The sequence below is a fragment of the Chelonoidis abingdonii genome, chromosome 10 (genome assembly GCF_003597395.2).
Source record: "Chelonoidis abingdonii isolate Lonesome George chromosome 10, CheloAbing_2.0, whole genome shotgun sequence".
Lineage (NCBI taxonomy): Eukaryota > Metazoa > Chordata > Testudines > Testudinidae > Chelonoidis > Chelonoidis abingdonii.
The window spans coordinates 57,974,294-57,992,241 of record NC_133778.1 but is presented as its reverse complement, the minus strand read 5'-3'; the positions used below and the strand labels follow the sequence as shown (position 1 = coordinate 57,992,241).

Below are 17,948 nucleotides of genomic sequence, written 5' to 3'. Positions count from 1 at the left end.
CTCAGCTGATATAAATTATCATCATCAGTGGAGATATGACAGTTCCTACCAGATGAGTGTCTGCCCTATGTTGTCCATGCAGGACAGTGGCATGTGCATGTTATCAAGTCAGTGTGGACTGGGAATTATACGCAGATGCAGCAACTGCTGTAACCATCTTCTTAGTGTATGTGCAATGTACCTCAGGTGGCACATGGCCAGGATTCATCACCAAATTTGGTCTGCTGGTTAGATCATTAGCTTCCAGGCCTTGTACTGATGGGAGGGCAACATGAACACTGATCTGTGCCCCCCACTATAACTATGAAAAGGTTTAACATGCATTTCTCTTTAAAAAATCATCTGAGCTTGTGGGCACCAGAGTGATTACATCCCATTTTTCCTGGTCAAACCCAGCTACAATACCACTGCTCCTCTTGTTGTAAGAGACCAGCCCTGTTCTGGTTGCCTTCCATGTGGATGAAGTAGGACAATAGGGGATCATTGAGTCCTCTCCGTCTCTCCACTTCCAAAATGCATTCAAAGTGAATCCAGTCCCACATTAGTGGTACTTGAAACTCAACAATTACTGTAATTTCCAAGATAGGAAGCTAGACTATTTTAAACAAATTTCCTCTTTGCAGTAATTCAGAAACACCCTTTGGACACACATGCAGTGGGGAAATCATTTCAGTCACCAACGTAAAAAAATTAGGCCTTTTGTTTTCCAATTTAGCATCTGAAATTTATTTGAGAAATTAAAACCAACTGTAAGGGTTATAAAACAGCAGTCTTATGGTGAACAGGTTTTGTATTAGGCTTTCCTTAACTTAAATATTCATTATATCATCTGGTATAAGTGTCTATCCGTTTCTGATTCTATGAATGTTCTGTAATTTTGTACTTCATTGTTCCATATAATATATTTTTTTAAAAAAAATCATTATTTCCAGCCAAAACAACAGAGTTGTACACCAAGAAATCTGGAGTTCAAACTTCAAAGATCCTCTAGCAGTGAATTACTGAGCAGCTTAAGTACTGAGTCCAAAGAACCAAAGTCTGAACACAGAAAATCTCTAAGTAAGTTTTTAAAACTAAATAACTGTTTGCATAAGATAATTTGTATTATTTATAAAAAGTAATGAAACTAGGAGCTTAATATTAGGCCCTATTTTTGCCCTTGTTGGGTAAATAACTTACATCTAAGCAAAGGACAATTTTTATGTGCAAATGTCTGAGTTGGGGGGGACATTGTCTTCTAACCTAAATAAATTCCAATGGGAAGCAAAGACATGTTTCCGAGGTGTTTATTTCAAAAGTAAGAAACCTGCATCCTATCCTAACATTTTATTATAATGACTTTATTTCTATTTCAGGAAAATAACTAATTTTGATAGAGTAATTTTATCTGATAGATGTTTGTGCTCTTGAGTTGTATGTAGGAAAAGGCAGATCTTTTGCTTCAGACAACCAGAAACATTACTATAATGTTATGAAAAAAACTAAATTCCAAAAGTCTGAAGTTTTACTTTATTTGACTGGGATGGTAACAGAAAATTCTCTGAAACCAGTAATGATTTATTCTACTCTAGATAATCTTTCTTTTTGAAATTGTGTTGAGATGTTGAAGATTTTGTGAGGACTAAAGGCAGAGAGCTTTTTCATGGCTTCCTAATGCCATACACACCATTAAAATTAGAATTGTTTCCCTTTTTTGATATGATATGCATGTACTGATTCTAGGATAAACTCAGCTTCCCATGTGCCTTGAAATGCACACAAGTGGGGGAGCTCTGTGCAGGCAAAGGAATTTGCCTATGCACAACTCTCTGCAGGATCAGGGTATTAAATGCTAAAGTGATACAAGCCTTAGAAATACGACAGCTAGGTGGATGGATGATTTATTCTCATTGATAAATGGGTGTAAATATAGGCAACAACAGTGAGAACTACATATGTAAATACAAAAGTAAGTTCAGTTAACTACCTCATTTTGAAGCCTATGGCCATATTTGGTTTCTGTAGCTTGTCCAGTTAAATATATTTGTTTTTCTCTTTTTAATAGACTGTAAAGCAGTTTTGATTGTAGCATGTAAAAATGTTCTTATATATCTTTGTATTGTGTTACTACGTTGCATTTTTGCTATACATTTTAAAAAAAAGCTCAACAAGCAGTGACACAGTCTAACGGCCTGATTCTATTTCAACTAAAATTAATGGCAAAGTGCCTTGCAACTGTCTCACCGTTTGCTGACCTTTTTTGTTTTCATGGTATCATAATTCTTATGTTTCATTCAACAATGATTTAGGAGGCAGAACAGAAGAAACTGATCACCAATGACATAAACTTAGTCTACATTTCTTTTTTAGACCTTAGAGAGTTGTGAGTGTCCTCTTTCTTGTTAGAGGCTCTTTAAACACGTAAAAAATTTGAAAGTATCTGGTGTGAAATCTCACCAAACTGAAGCTTATATTTAAATACTGTAGATTGTATTGCTTAAAAATATGTATCTGGATTTTTTTTTTTTGCCCCATGAGATTAAGTAATTATGTGGAATTAGAAAAATCATAGTATTCACTTACTTATTAGCAGTCCAAGCACAAACTGTATTGTCAGTTTTCTGCCTTTGGCTTTCTGTGCCCTTTATGTTCACACAAGTATCGTCGCCAGAATTATTGGCAGCTAGAGCCAAAATTGTTTTAAAAAGGCATGAGAACTGATAATGACACATTGTTAGCAGTTAACAGGTGGTCGTTTCATTGTCCAGTTCGACTGCAGAGCACAGAGAAGATATGTGCAGTATCCGCAGTAAGTGCACTTATAAAGTTATTACAAAATTTAAACAATCATCTTTCAGTTACTTCCATTTTATTGATGACTGTCAGCAAAGCCAAATTAAAAAAAAAAAAAAAGGGATTTTTAAAGTATGTTTATTTCTCAGCCCAACAGAAACCAAGAAAGTGAAAGCTTAGACAGACTTTTTGTGAGGAAGAAAGGCAACTGGTGTGAGTTAAAGAGCTACTGACACCTCCTGGAAAACTTTAATTAAGATTCAGAGATAGTTCGTATTAATCTGTAATTTTTTCTTTACATTTTAAATGTAATGCTGATAAAAAAGTGTCAAAGATCTGGCACAAGATATTGAAAGTTTCTGCTTATTGATTGAGCAAGTATCGTGGAGACAACAACTATCCCAGGTTTCAGCCCAAACTGTCCCGCAGTTCAGACCTGAAGAGACCTCTAGGTGATGAGGAATGAGAGTTAAGTTTCTATGCTCATGTAATCCTTAGTGCCTCTGCAGAGATTCCCAGAAATGATAACAATTAGCACCACTAGTGATGATGCTTTTTGAGACAATTTTGAAAACCAGCAAACTCAGTTTACACAGGCCCCAGAACATCGGTCAGCTCAATTATACAGACTTTCAGTCACCACTGACCTGGTCTGGATTTAAATCCAATGACCTAGTATCTACTTTCCTTCTTAAATTGATAGTTTGCTAAGTTTCCCTGTTTTGGTATGGTGGTATTGATTAGGATGACCAGATGTCCCATTTTTAAAGGGACAGTCCCATATTTAGGCCCTCCTGCTGGTGTCCTGACTTTTTCTTAAAAATGGGCAGATTGTCCCATATTTTCTGTCTCTCCCTCCCCTCCCCGCCCCACACACACATCCGGACTGGCGGGTCCTGCTGCTGGCTGGATCCCTGCTTGCCCACCAGCAGCAAGGGGGTGTGTGCAGTGGCTGCCGATGGGTGTGGGTGTGCAAGGCTGGAGCAGGGCGAAGATGCAGTGTGCAGGTCTAACCACTCCCCCTGCTGCTCTATCAGTGCAGCCCCTGCTGCGTGCCGGCTCTCAGCCAGCAGCCAAGCCCCTGTCCCATTTCCAGCCAGCGCTGGCTGCAAGCTGCGGTGGCTGGTGAGTGTGGACAGGTGCCAGGCAGTGCCTGGTTATGTGTCGCCTCTGCTACCCACCCATTGGCCCTTTATGTGCTCCCCCTTCATTGTCCTCTCCCTGCTTTGCCCCTTCACCTCCCCAGCTCCACTGCTCCTGCCCCTGGTGGGGCATGTCCCACTCCCAGTGCTGTGCAGAGAATCAGCACCTGATCGGAGTGCTCAGCTCACCAGCAGATTGGCTGGCAGGATCCTTCCTTCCCCGACTGCCTCTGGCTGGGCCAGCACCCTGGGAAAGCCCAAGACCCTCTGGCCCGGGGGCAGGGCCGGCTTTAGGCCTATTCCACCAATTCTCCCGAATCGGGCCCCGCACCTAAGAGGGCCCCACACCCAGTGAGAATTCCTTCCCTGGCTAGAGGCACCTTTTTAATTTTTACTCACCTGGTGGCACTTCAGGTCTTCGGCGGCACGTCAGCGGCACCACCGCCGAAGACTCGGAGCACCGCCCGGTAAATACAAGCCCCACGTGTTTTTTTACATTTTTTTTTTAAAGTCATCTCTGCTGGGCCCCATCGAAACTGTTCAAATTGGGCCCTGCACTTCCTAAAGCCGATCCTGCCCGGGGGGCTGGCCAGGAGGATCTGAGCCCTGCATATGCCAAAGCTGCACACAGCGCAGGCATGTGGAAGACTCTCTGCCCTTCAGCTAAGCTCTGGAGTGGTGATGGTTGAGGAAGCAATTTCCAGCCTGTTCATGCCTTGAATCTTCAGGATCCACAGCAGCCCCCAGGGTAGGGCTTAGCACCCTCTTTATCCAACCCCCAACCCTGGGTCCTACCCCTGGGAGCATGGGGCTTCTCCATCCCTAGGCACCCTCCCCTGCTGAGCCGCCTTTCTGGCTGGTTTGCTAAAGCCCTTGCAGTCAGATTCCCTGGGCCCTGGTGCACAATGCATCCTTAGGGCTTAACCTCTTCCTGCCTGCACTGTAGCTGAGGGACAGGAGGTGGGTGGGTTATGTCAGTGGCCAGCAGCAGTCTGGAGGTGTTAGCTGCCTTTTGACACTGTGGGGGCACGAAGAGACAAGCTGCTTCCAGCCACATGGGGGGTAGGGAGTGGGAGGGTAGAGAAGTGATGAGTTCTACAAAGGCACTGGCCAGGTCCTCTCCCTCCCATCCCACCCACCACCCCTGCGGCTGGAAGCAGCTCCCATCCCTTCCTTTCTGCATCATACCAAAAGGCTGCTGCTGGCCACATTCTGGTGTGAACCCTGGCAGAAATCTGGAGAGTAAAGGCATGAGATCCTGTGCCCCACCCCTCCATGTGTTGCCTTTGGAAGACGCAGTGCCAGGTATCAGGACAGGCTGGTCCATCAGGCATGGAGGGCGGGAGAGCACTGGACAGGGAGAGTCAGATTGGTCAGTCACTCTCCCTATGTGAGAGAGGTGTATGGGAGTGTGGGGCGGGGGAGGAATGAGGGGTAGAGTTGTGTGTCACTTTTCCACATGTGAACCCTAAAGCATCAAAGATAAGAAGATAAATAAAAAGAATCCAGCTACACAGTATTTCTTTTTAACATGGGCTCAGTCAACTTGATTTTAATTTGAATGGTTGTACTGCATAGTTTTGCTTGATTGCTGTTGAACTTGCTTGAATACGAGTAATTTTACCAGGGGTGTCCCATATTCAGCATAGGGAAATATGGTCACCCTAGTATTCATAAACATTATCATTACAGTCTAAGACCTCAGTCCTGCCCTTGTATTTTACAAGAGGTCCATTACCTTGTATTTTACAAGAGTAGCCACTGCACAGCTTTAATTTATACAGCTACTACTTATGCACTAGGGTAGCCTCTTACCGTGTGTCAATGGTAATAGGAGCACTCAGCCCATTTGGAACACTTTTTGCATTAAAGCAGAATCCTGCGCTCAGGGAGCCTGTACCTTTAGTGCAAGAAATTTGGCTAGCAACACCAGCACTCTTTAGTCAACGCCCCAGGTATAAACCCAGCCAGATATTTTTTAAATTAGTGGGAATATTTCATAATCTGTACATGATCATTCAGACCTTAGCCTTTTTCCTGAGACTGCCAACAGTTGTGCTAATTAGTGCCAGCTATAACGGTGCTTTCTGTGGTGTAGACACCTGTTCACTAGGAAATGGCCTGTGATCAGCAGGTTCATTTTGCACTGGCACTGAACATCCGTTTTATGGTAACCATTTAAATTCACCACTAATCTGGGTTGGATTTGAACTGCTGATGCTTTAGATACCCCTATAGATAAATCTATAAATCATTACTGTTCTCCTAAATAATCAAGTTCTCTAGAAAGTAGACTTTGTTTTGTGTGTTGTCAATTATAGATACTAACTTTTTGTCCATAGACAATAAAAATCTAACTTTTTGCTCTGTAATAGGTTTAACATTTTTGTGTTGCATATGGAGGTGGTGATTTTTGCATTTTGATCTTTATCTCATACTTTTTTTTTACTCATTAGTGACCTCTTGTGAATGAGACAGGGCTGCAGTAGCTAGAAGCTTCTCTATTGATTGTAGGCTGGAATCCATTTTTTTCCCCTTTTTCAAATGGAAACAAACGGCTTCTCAGTAGGAAGAGTGCCCTTTGGCTACTATATCAATCTGAAGGCTGCTCTTGTCAAAATGCACAGTCACAAGCTTGATAATGCAGTGCATTCCAAAAGCACTATATTTCCAACCTGTTCTCCATCATTTCCTTATGGCGTCACATTTACTCAGTTCATCACATACTTATTAATATTTTACATTTCCTTGAAAGTGATGGAATTCTATTTTTATTACAAAAGCAACAAGAATAAATACTAATTGTTGTCAGTTATTTCCTTACGCAGTGGGAACAGTAATCTGTTACTCAGTTTTAGGTTGCCAAGGCAAAATAATTAAATATTTTAGAAATTAAAAAAAACAACCCTGTGATATTAGAAAAACCCAGTTGGATCTCCTTGTTTGCTGTGTATTGTATACGAGCTAGAACTGACTGAACTGACTGCATTATTTTTATTGTTTCTACTTGTAATTTTCCCTTATCTTTAAAAATGTCCCTTTTCTGTAAAGTATCCTGTACCTTTCTTAAAATCTAGGAGTTACTCATGCAATCACTCTGGATATTTTACATTTTCCTCAATATATAGATGTTATATTTGGAAGCCAATCCCACTTATAAAGGCATACAAGTTCCAAATGAGTTGTAAAAATGAAAGTCCAGAATATTGCCGGTGCATTATTAGTAGTATTGTTATGTATTATTACCGTCATGCAAACGTGTAGGGCCATTAATCATCTGCTCCTATGCAGGCCATAGCGGATGGATTTGCAGCAATGGGGTACTCGAATTGCAGTGGGGCAACAGACAGTAGTCATATCCATGTTTTGGTATCAGTCCACCTTGCCATTGGCAATATTGAAATGCCAGTAGTGATTCTGGGGAATGTAGGCTACTCCATGCTTCCCTGGCTCATGAAGCTATACACTGGCCATTTTGACATCTCCAGGAAAAGATTCATCTGTCAGCTCAGAAAGTGCAGAATGATTGCTGAAAGTGCTTTTGGCAGATTGAAGGGATGATGGTGGTGTTTACTGACTAAACTGGATCTCAGTGAGGAACATATCGGTGTTTGTAGCTGCCTGTTGTGTCCTGTATAGGATGTGTGAGACAAAGGGAGAAAAGTAGTTTCCAGGATACAGGGCAGAGGGAGAGTAACTATCTGCTGATTTTGAGCAGCCAGACACAAGGACTATTATAAGATCCCAATATGGAGCTCTTATAAGTGGTTGAGGGACACTTTGATAGAACACTTTAACAGTCATCCATCCAGTAGTTCTGTTCTGGAATGTTCTCTGGGCCTGCAGCTTTGGATGCTGCTAGAAATTGTTGCTGTTCATTTATAAATAAGTCTGGATGTTTTCCTGCACCTATGTGCTTGGTGTACATTTACAAGTATTGCTTGCTTTGACTAATGCTATGCAGTCTGCAGTATTTATTGTGAACTAATACATTTGATTCTCCAAAATGAGAAATTTATTGAACAGAAAAAAAATGCAGAAATTCAATGTGCAAAAACTTCACAGGCGATGTTATACAAATTTTTAAGATAACTTAATGAGGGTAATTTAAAAGTAGAAGGATGTAAATATTTCTATCTATTTGAATGTAATCCTTTGTGGATACATCTATATCCACCGTCATTCTCACAGGTCAGTGTATGTGAAGCTGTGGTTCTCCTTGCAGAGTGTTAGGGGTAATGATGCACCCTGTGATGTTGTGGGATTTGAGAGCAGCTATCATGGAGTTCTCCAAGGTCTGCAGTACTTTGGTTTGCTGCCTGAGAAGACCCATTATGTCCTGGTTCATTTCCTGCTCATTGTCCTGCTAGGAGTCCAGGGCCTTTTTCCTGTCCTCTGTCTTTCTCCATGATGTCAGTCATATTGGCTTGCAGGATCTTGCTGAACTTATCCTCCCTAGTCCACTTCTTTTTCTTCCTCCTCTGGGTCAGGAATTCTGCATCCGTGGAGGAGGCACCCTTCAAATAACGGCATGCCAAAAAGTGATGATAAAGACAGGCAGATGTATCATTGGTTTACAGACACAAGGAGAGAGAATGATAAGTTTCAAAACGCCCTTCTCTTATTCTCCTAAATATTTTTAATAAGAAATACTTATTGGCACTTCAGCTTGGGAGTGCCTCAGCCAAGCACCACTCTCCAGTCCCAGCCATGGTAAATATCATACCTCAGGGACAGAGGGGAAGAATTCTTTTGTTGATTGGAGTGATACAATTTCAATCCCTATTCCATCAGTATGAGTACAGGGCAGTGACACTGAATATTGACACTATTTTCCATAGGTAGTGGAGATATTAGCTAATATCTTTTTCCTGAGGGTCACAAAGGCACAGTGAGCACAACTACTACTTATGTCCCGTCTGGGCCTATGTACCACTATGCTGTTTACTGCCAAATTCATCACCGAGTGGTGTGGGAAAGTGTCCTACCACAGAAGAAGAAATAAGGCAGCCATCCCTGGAAACCTTCAGGACAGAATTGCAAAGTATCTCCATGAACGTTTTGTCACTATATCTCAGAAGGATAAAAGGAGCATCCCTATGAATATAAGCAAACTGTTCCACATGGTTTCCCCCGGCCCTGCTGCCACCTAACCCAATGGCTCTACTTCTGTTGGTTGTACCTCTAACTCTTCTTATATGAGTAAAACAATAAAAAGTCGACACTTTGTTTTGTTAGCTTGGCAATGGGCCTTGCACCATCTTTACATTTAAGGATTATAAGGAAAAATTTATGCACACGCTTAACCAGAGTCGTTCCCCTTCATCATCTCATCGGTGCTCTGCTGGTGGGAATGGCTAGACTGTGGTGGAGTCTCAAATAGGTCTTGGCTCATGACATGGCTGGAGTCTCCTGTCAAGTCTCCCCTCTTGTCCTTGTTCTCATCTTCCTCTTTACTATTCATAACAGAGGTCTTTTCCCTCAGGCTTCACCAAGATATCCACAGTGGTCTGCAGAGTGCTTTTGCAGTCTTCACCAACTATTGCATGCAGTGCGTATAAAAGTTCACACATCACTGCTGTTAATCTCTGCCATATCCCTTTGCCTGCAGGCCCCATGCAATCTGCTCATACATGTCCACATTTCTATGGTTAGTCCGCAGCTGTGTTTGCAGAACTTACTCTCCACACAGGCCCAGGAAATCCAATATCTCCTGTTTATTCCAAGCAGGAACATGTCTAGTGCATGGAGCTGGCATGGGCGGCTGGGCAGATGCACAGAACAAGGGAGAGTTGCTAGATGTGTTTGCAAGGTGGGCAACCAGGAAAAGGCATTTCAAAAACACGTTTGGCAGGGGAGATTAAACAGGTGCATGGTTTCTGGTCTCTGTGAAGCCAGAACAGTGACATTTAACAGTCAGACATCACTCATTACTGACCTCTGACCAGATTTGATTGTAGTCTGAGGATTTGTACTTTGCTGATGAGACTGCTGCAGATTGGATTGGTAAGCTCCATATCTGATAAGAAGAAATGGAATTTAAAGTAGTGGCAAGTACAGTCACTATTTCAGGAAATGGGGCATTGTGGGACAACTGTTGGAGGACTCTTGGAGTCGACACAAGTCATACAGTGTCTACGCTCACTGCGTCAACCTCAGTAGTCAACTATGGTTCTACTCCATTTTGGGGAGGTGGTTTTACTGTGTTCTTGTCTAAAAGCAATAGATGTTCCTTGAATTAATGTTCTGCTGCTTTTTAATATGTCATTTTATTATTGTTATTATTGCATTGGGTCATTTATTGCATAATGATTTGTATTTACTTTTCTAAATCCTTCCAGAATTTATTATTTGGGTTTAATAGCATATTTTTAAATTGGGCATAACCAATTTCCATGTAAAAGTTTGGCAGAGAATTGCTGCATGTTCACTTAATTCATTTTTATTGAACCAAGTCCAGATTTTAAGTCAGGAAGAAGTTAGATATTAATCATATTTGAACAGGATCATTAAATTTTCCTTTACCTACTAGAACAGCAGAGTCATTATAGAACCATGAAAAGTTAGCTCACTTATTAATCTTTACAATTACATAAAAGTGATCATTTTCATAGTACTTAAGAGTAGTTATTGCCCATTATTTGAAGAGTATGTGGGTATATTACAATATAATATAATATAATATATTATTATAGATGTGACCTGTGACTCATTGGTCTATTCACTGACACACAACTCACTGTGAAGCTATTTGTCTGAGCTTGGATAATCTTTAATTGTTTCATGCTCCTCATGCTCATTTGTGGGGCATACCAGTGAACAGCAAGATAGTGAGGTATTAATTACCTCATTATTACTTAATTATCATTATTGCATACTTAATTTTTATGGAGAATTATAGCATAAAGGAAGGCATATTATACTGCCCACTACTTGAATGACAGTGATAGCTAATGTAAGTTAAAGAAAATCAATCAGAAATCTTCACTATAGATTATTATTTGGTTTTTTTTTCTTCCTTCTCCTGCAACCACTTCTCATATTTGACTCTGAAACCCAACGGTTTAAACTGGGTTCTTGTTTCAGTGGACTAATCCCCTTTCATAAATCATGTTCAAGTGCTGAAATAATTTGCACATCATTTAAAGTGTATTTGCTTTGAAACATTCACCTCAAGCCCTTTTGTATATCCTTTCTCTCTAAAGATTTGTAGTATTTGTTTTGTTCTCTGAGGTATAAAAGACCTGGCTAAACTTTATTCCTGTTGTTTCAAGATTAGTGAAATAAAATACATATTTATTCATCTGGGACTGAAAGAAGCTTTAGTAAAGACAATCATACATATGACCCTTGGGAATGTTATAATATAAAATGTCTGTCTTAAAATCTCTTTAGATTTGTTCAAAACAGTATTGAAAGACTTAAGTTTAAAAAAAAACAGCCACACATGCATCTTTTACACACATTTCTTCTTTGTTGCAAAGAAGAGAGCTGCCATATATTTTGTTAACAAAGTAAATTCCTATTGATAGAGGAACAAAATTCATACAAGGGCAAGAAGCTATCAGACATTGAACAAATAGTCTGACTTTGCATCCACTGAACTAAAATATACACTGTAATAATACTGTTTTTATAGGATGCTACATTTTGAAAAACCTATAGAGCTAATTTAGAATAACTATATAATGTTTCCAGGAGAATCATGAAGAAATTATGAACAACATTTCAGAAATGTAAGTATTAGTAGAGGCAATTATGTTCCAAGACTTTCTGTATTCTCAATGAAAGATTAACTTATTTGTAGCTGGATAAAAATATTTGCTTCTACTATACTGCTTTCAAACCCCGTTATCAAACATTGATTGCTCCCACTTGGTGCAGTCTTTGCATGCCTCACCAAGTGAACTCTGATGTATTTTCTAAGGTGGACCTTGATTTCTTTTTGCATACTCTGGTGGATCATAATATTTTATGGTACCTTCCAGAAAGATTTCATCCCTCTCAGCCATACATCGCCATTTGCATCATTTTCTATTTCCATTCCCCACAATGAAAGAACATGTTTTCATTCTTTTACTGGTAGGTGTTAAAATGAGCTATGGATTTTCATTACTATCAGAGATACCTTCCGCTACTGAAACTTTGTCTTCCCCACCCATTCAGCCACAACTGAGAAAACAGAGAACTGGAATGAAAGGATGTAACTTATTGAACTTTGTTTTGTGAAAAGGCTCCAGTAACTGTAGTCTGTCACCACTTCTGTTTGCAATAATTCTGAAATCTCTTGTAATGATTATTAAAATGACTATCCCAATGGCAATGCCAGCAAAACTGATTCTCAAATGGCATTGTATTCAGAGATTTCTCTGCTATTTAAAATTAATCCAAATGCAATCCTCCTGATATTTTGGAAGGAATGTAATAGAAATAAGAAGGTTTTTAGGTTATAAAAGTCTAAATTAAACTAAATCAGGGAGACTGTAACTCAGGCTCATTACTGTCTCTTGGATTGGGTGTATTAACGCTTTAAAAATGAATGTGTGTCCCCGGATCTCCTATTTGTTCCACCAGCTGCCTGCTGACATGCCAGATAAACAGTTTAAGGACAAGCATATTAAAGAAGCATGTACAGTGAAGCACTTGAAAACTTACACTAGTCTGAAATACTCTACCCGTCCCAGGAATGTCCCCTATCTTTAAATTGGGAATTCTATTAGAGCCAGTGCAGTCTTTCAAACTGTAAGAGGGTGCCCACTGTATATAATTGTGATTTGTGTAGGTAAAAACTTCAGGGAAAAGCCTTCCTGACAGGAAGATCAAAGGATGGAGAAAGTCAAGTGCTTAGTTAAGACCAGACTATGACAGGCCCTTATGTGGATATGCCAAGGGAGGACATCAAGAGCTTCGCCCCCGTGCATGGCTTTCACAAGGGCCTCTCAGAATCACATTCTCTGCACTGTGAAGAGAGCCTGACCTAATCCCTCCATGTGCAGCTTCAGGACCAGTGGAGCTATAGCTCAGCACTCCACTTCACAAAGCCACAGACAAGAGAGTTCCTATGGTGCAGCTTGTACAGTCTGCCTGTGCACCGGTGGGATTGTCTCTCCCTGAGCTCTCCAAGGACAAAGTAGCCCTGGTTCCTCCTGCTTGGGCAAGGTGCTAAATTCCACAATTTGGCTGTTACTGTGTTCCAGGTTCCCAGTAAATGTGAAATTCAAAGGTTCAGTGAGATGGCTTTGAATAATGTTTCTTAAAAGATCATTGTAAATTGTGAACAATTTGTATTCCATTATAAACACAAGGGGTGATATTCTGGCTCCACTGCACCATTCAAGTGATGCAGTGCATCCCTAAATCTATCTTGACTGGCCAGTTAAGCTGGATTTATATCTTTTTGCATTACTGAAGTTGAAGCTCACTGCTAAATGTGGCCCATGGTTCATTGGAAGCCCAGCTATTCCAAAAATAAGTGCTAACTTTGCCATTATTCCAATCTACCATATTAAAATAAGTTTCCATCTTCTTTTAAAGTTAGTGGATGGAAAATTCAGTGTTAAGATTTTAATTACATGCCATTTAAATGATGTGAAAATGCAAGATTCTTACTAGCTGTGCAACATGGTGTCCAATAACATTTACCATAAATAAATATCAAAACAGTTTATAATTCTCATGTGTGCTGATGGACTATGCACTCACACAATCATTGGTATGGAAAAAGGCCTAAGAATTATCATAGATAACTAATGAAGATGTCTTGTCCACCCCACAGAAGCAGTTTAAAAAGCAAATAGATACGGATCTCTGCTAGGTAAGCCTGTTTACATAATATAATTGCCTTCTACTGAAAGAAGCTTAAGCTATAGTAACAGGAGTCAGACACAGTGGTGCCTTAGAAACGTGGAGAGAAGATAACCAAAGACTGTGGCGTTGGAAATCAATGGGGACTTTTCCATTTACTTCTATATTAACCAAAATTAAAGCAGGGTGCAAAATGGATAGAGAAATGTACTGAAAAAAATACATGATCTTGAAAGGTCCTTCATTTTGATTGGTAAATGCTGTGGTGCTCTCCAGGCGCCACATCAAAGAGTGGGAGTTGTAATTTCGAGCTGAACACTTGTTATGAATATAGTAGTATGGCAAAAGTGACATCACTGACACATTTAAATCCTACAAACCAACTGAGAATCAGACAAAGAAATACTAATTCACCTTTTAGAAACTTTCACCTAAGCAATTTGAGATTTTGAGAAGGTGGTAATTAGATTTCTAGATTCAGTCCCTGGGAAAATGAAGCTGAGAATCAATAAAATGGTCAGATTTGAGGGGAAAGGAGGGAAATAAGTGGGCAAGCTTAAGGAGCAAAGAGTTGAGAGGTAAGGGAAGGAAAATCAGATGAGGAGATGCAGAAGCACATTTGGCTCGCTGTATCATTTGTAAGACTTTTGCCTCCCTCTGGAGAATGGCATTAGATATTCCCACTGGAAGAAGTAGGATGCCAGACTAGATGCATGAACGGTCTCATCTGGTATGACATTTTTTTCTGAGTCATTTAGGTATGGCAAAATGTAGACTAGGAAAGGGAGCTATTATTGAAGTGCTTTCAGTCATTAATGGGAAGGACAGGATACCCAAATGAAAAATGTTCTTTGACACTAACCTTTTCTCCCTCCTGGTTATTAGTACCAAAAACTCATTTAGAAAGCAAGAAGTGTACTTTTCTGAAGCAATTCTTCAATGCTGAAAGAATCAGGGATACATAGTTTGTCCCCACCCAAGTTTTAGGTTATTCATAGAAATAAAGCTATCATATTCTGAGAAGAAATAGTCACAATATCTTTGAAACACTCAGATAATAGTACCATAAATTTGGACAGTAAGACTTCAGAAGAATAAGGACTCTGATTTCTGCTTACTTATTCATTGTAAGCTTGGAAGGTTTCAGATATCAAGCACATATTGAGTTTTATTGCTTGATAGCCTAATTGCATTTGTATTATCTTTCTCCTTAATAATATTTTTTCTCTGTGTTGGATTTCATCCAAATATTATACTTCCATGAAGTAGTTTTCTGTAAAATGTTTTGCTTAAACTTTGATGCTTAACACGTGAATATTGTCATAAGGTGCTGTTTCCTGATAATAGAATTTTCTTTCTACAGTACTTTGCTTACATATATTAGAGCTCTTGAAATAAAGCTTTTTGTGCACAAGATAAGCTTTGGATAAGCATCTCAAGTTTTGGGTGCTTTTCTGAACCATATCCAAACTCTAAAGTTTGTCCTTCATTAGTTGTTTTGCTTCTCACTTTAAAGGTTCAATTATGCCATTGAGTATGTTTTTATATAAGTTAAATCCTGCTTCAGTTTATCAGCTGAAGCACTGATTTTAAAACTAAAACCATTCTCCTTTAGGCCAGGACTACAATTGGGATTTGCTCCAGGTTTAGGCTGTAATTGTTCGAATGTTTGTACATTCAATTGTATTTTAATCAATACAACATATATAACTTGGATCAGAAAAGTAAAGTGAAGCTCATGGCAGTAAAGATCAGTCTGTCTATGACCTCTGCAATCTGTGAAAATGAATGTAGGATTTAACAAGAGCTTTGGTTAAGGAAAGAAGTAAAATTACTTCTTAAGCATATGAAATTTTTCTCTTTAAAAGAACCTTTGTTCAATTACACATAGCAATGTGGGGTAGAGATAACTTGATAAAATAGAAAGGACACAAAATTAATAATAATATTTATAAGAAAATGGAGCTCAGTTCTTTGACTAGCTATTCCTTGACTACCTTCGGGACAATTGTTGTCGGTCCCTTCTTCACAAGAAATTCCATTTGCCTTGTTATGCAAACCCTGCTGCTGACTTCTTATTTAAAAAACAAACACACATCCCTTGGCATTTCCAGTTTCCTGGTATGCTAACATTCCTTGGTATTCAAATAATAATTTTTAATATGAATAATACCGTGTGTCTGTAGCTGTTCATTGGAAGGAAACGTCATCTTGTTGGTTCTTATAACATATGTACTATAGGTCAAATCCAGTCCTTCACTCTATGGGTTGCACTAAAAAGATCATTCTGGGTCTAGAAAAAAAATAAGATTATACACATGGTGGTACAACGGGGTGAATAATGGGAAGAATAATGCTATCGATATTCCATCACATTTCTAAATGCATTTAATTCATCCCTTTTGTGTTCACTTTGAGCAATGGAGCACTATTGACAAAAATATCAGTGGAGAATGATTTTCATGTGATAATATTCCTTTTGAATGGCCCGAGTTCAGCAGGGTACTTAATCACATGCCTAGCTTCCAAACCTGAAGAAGAACTCTGTGTAAATTCAAAAGGTTGTCTCTCTCACCAACAGAAGTTGGTCAAGTTAAAGAGATCACCTCACCAGGACCGGCGCCAGGGTTTCTGGCGCCCTAGGTGCCAGGCCATTTCGCCGCCCCGCGTGCGGGTCTTGCGGCTTTGGTGAAGCTGCCGCAGGCATTCTTGCGGAGGGTCTGCTGGTCCACGGCTCTGGTGGACCAGCGAACCGTCCACAGAAATGCCTGCGGTGGGTCCACTGGAGCCGCAAGACCAGCAGACCCTCCACAGGCACGACTGCGGCAGCTGCACCGGAGCCGCCTGCCGCCTCCCCGGCAAAATGCTGCCCTCCCCATATGCTGGCACCCTAGGCGACTGCCTAAGTTGCCTAAATGAAAGCGCCAGCCCTGCACCTCACCCACCTTCTCTCTCTAATACCCTGGGACCAACACAGTTGCAACAACACTGCATGTATCTTTCAGTATCTGAGTAATCCCATTGCAGTCATATATGGTAGCTAGATAGATACAAGGAGTACCAAATCTTTCCTGGCCTCTGCAGGTGGTTAGTTTGTGCCCCAAAGCATGAGATCCACTTACCTTTAATTACAAATGGTAACTTACAGTAAATTACAGATAAGATCCTACAACTGAAAATGATGGAGGGACTACAGCATCCATTTGTCACAATTCAGGGCTACTGCACCTGTATTGCCCTGCTGTGGTTCAGGTCGCCCACTTTAGGCTTCCAGCTCCGCAGTCATCACCTCTGTTGTGAAGAGATGTACATCTCTCTCCATGCTGAGCTGGGTTTCTCCAAGCTGCATAGTTCCTTGCCTACACTGTGTGTTTCCCAACAAGCCAGACTCCTTATACAGGTCAGTGTTTGTACTTTGTTTTCTCTGCAGAGGCTATGAACGGTTATAATTGCCCATTTATAACCTCTTTCTAAGTGTGCACATTTATTCATCACATGAAAGCATTAGAGAAAACATTTTTAAAAGAATAAGAGAAAATGCATACATGCCAATAAACTTATCAGAGACCATTCCAACTCTAACAAGGACCTTGATAGGTGATCAGTCGTTCAATCACACAAAGTTTTTTCTGTGGTCACAAGTTCATCACTGCTTTAGCTCAGGACAAGAATCTTCATTCTTGACTTTATACAGCATGGGCCTTTGATTTTTGTCCTCAGATAACAGGCTATCAGCAGACAGTGGTTCTCTCCCTAGTGTATAGCTTTGAAAGGTGAGAATTTGCATTCCCCGCCCCCCCAGGATTCCCTAGAAAACCCACTTAACTTTTGTTTGTCCCAAAAGTTCCTCCTTCTCTGGCATATTGTTTAAAATAGAGAAACTTCCCAAAGTTTGTTTGGCTCATGTGTCCACCCCAGAGAAGTTACATGAGATCCCACAATTACACATAAACTTTGTGTTTAATACACGGGACTCCAAAAATATTTAAACTTAATTCAATAAGTTTTTTTTCCCAAGGATATTGCAGGAAATTGCTCTATCTCTCTTGCACAGCCCCGTTAAAGTCGGTGGGGCTCTGTGATCACAGCAGTCCAGCTGTGTATTGCCATTGAATACGGACCCATGTAACTTATCAGACTATTCAACTGAGCAATTTAATTTAAATTATGAATATTCACAATCAATCCATAGAGCAAAAAATTGAAAAAGTATTTATTAAGTGAATTCAT

General features: G+C 40.1%; 1 protein-coding gene across 2 annotated transcripts in view; it reads left to right on the top strand.

Annotated features, from left to right (window-relative positions):
• Positions 1 to 17,948, top strand: part of ARHGAP15 (Rho GTPase activating protein 15) — a 467,195-nt gene that overhangs the window by 255,493 nt on the left and 193,754 nt on the right. For both annotated transcript variants that reach the window (XM_032780498.1, XM_032780495.1), the window contains one exon: positions 933 to 1,059. In XM_032780498.1, the coding sequence (XP_032636389.1) occupies positions 933 to 1,059 (127 nt within the window). The remainder of the gene's footprint in view (positions 1 to 932; positions 1,060 to 17,948) is intronic.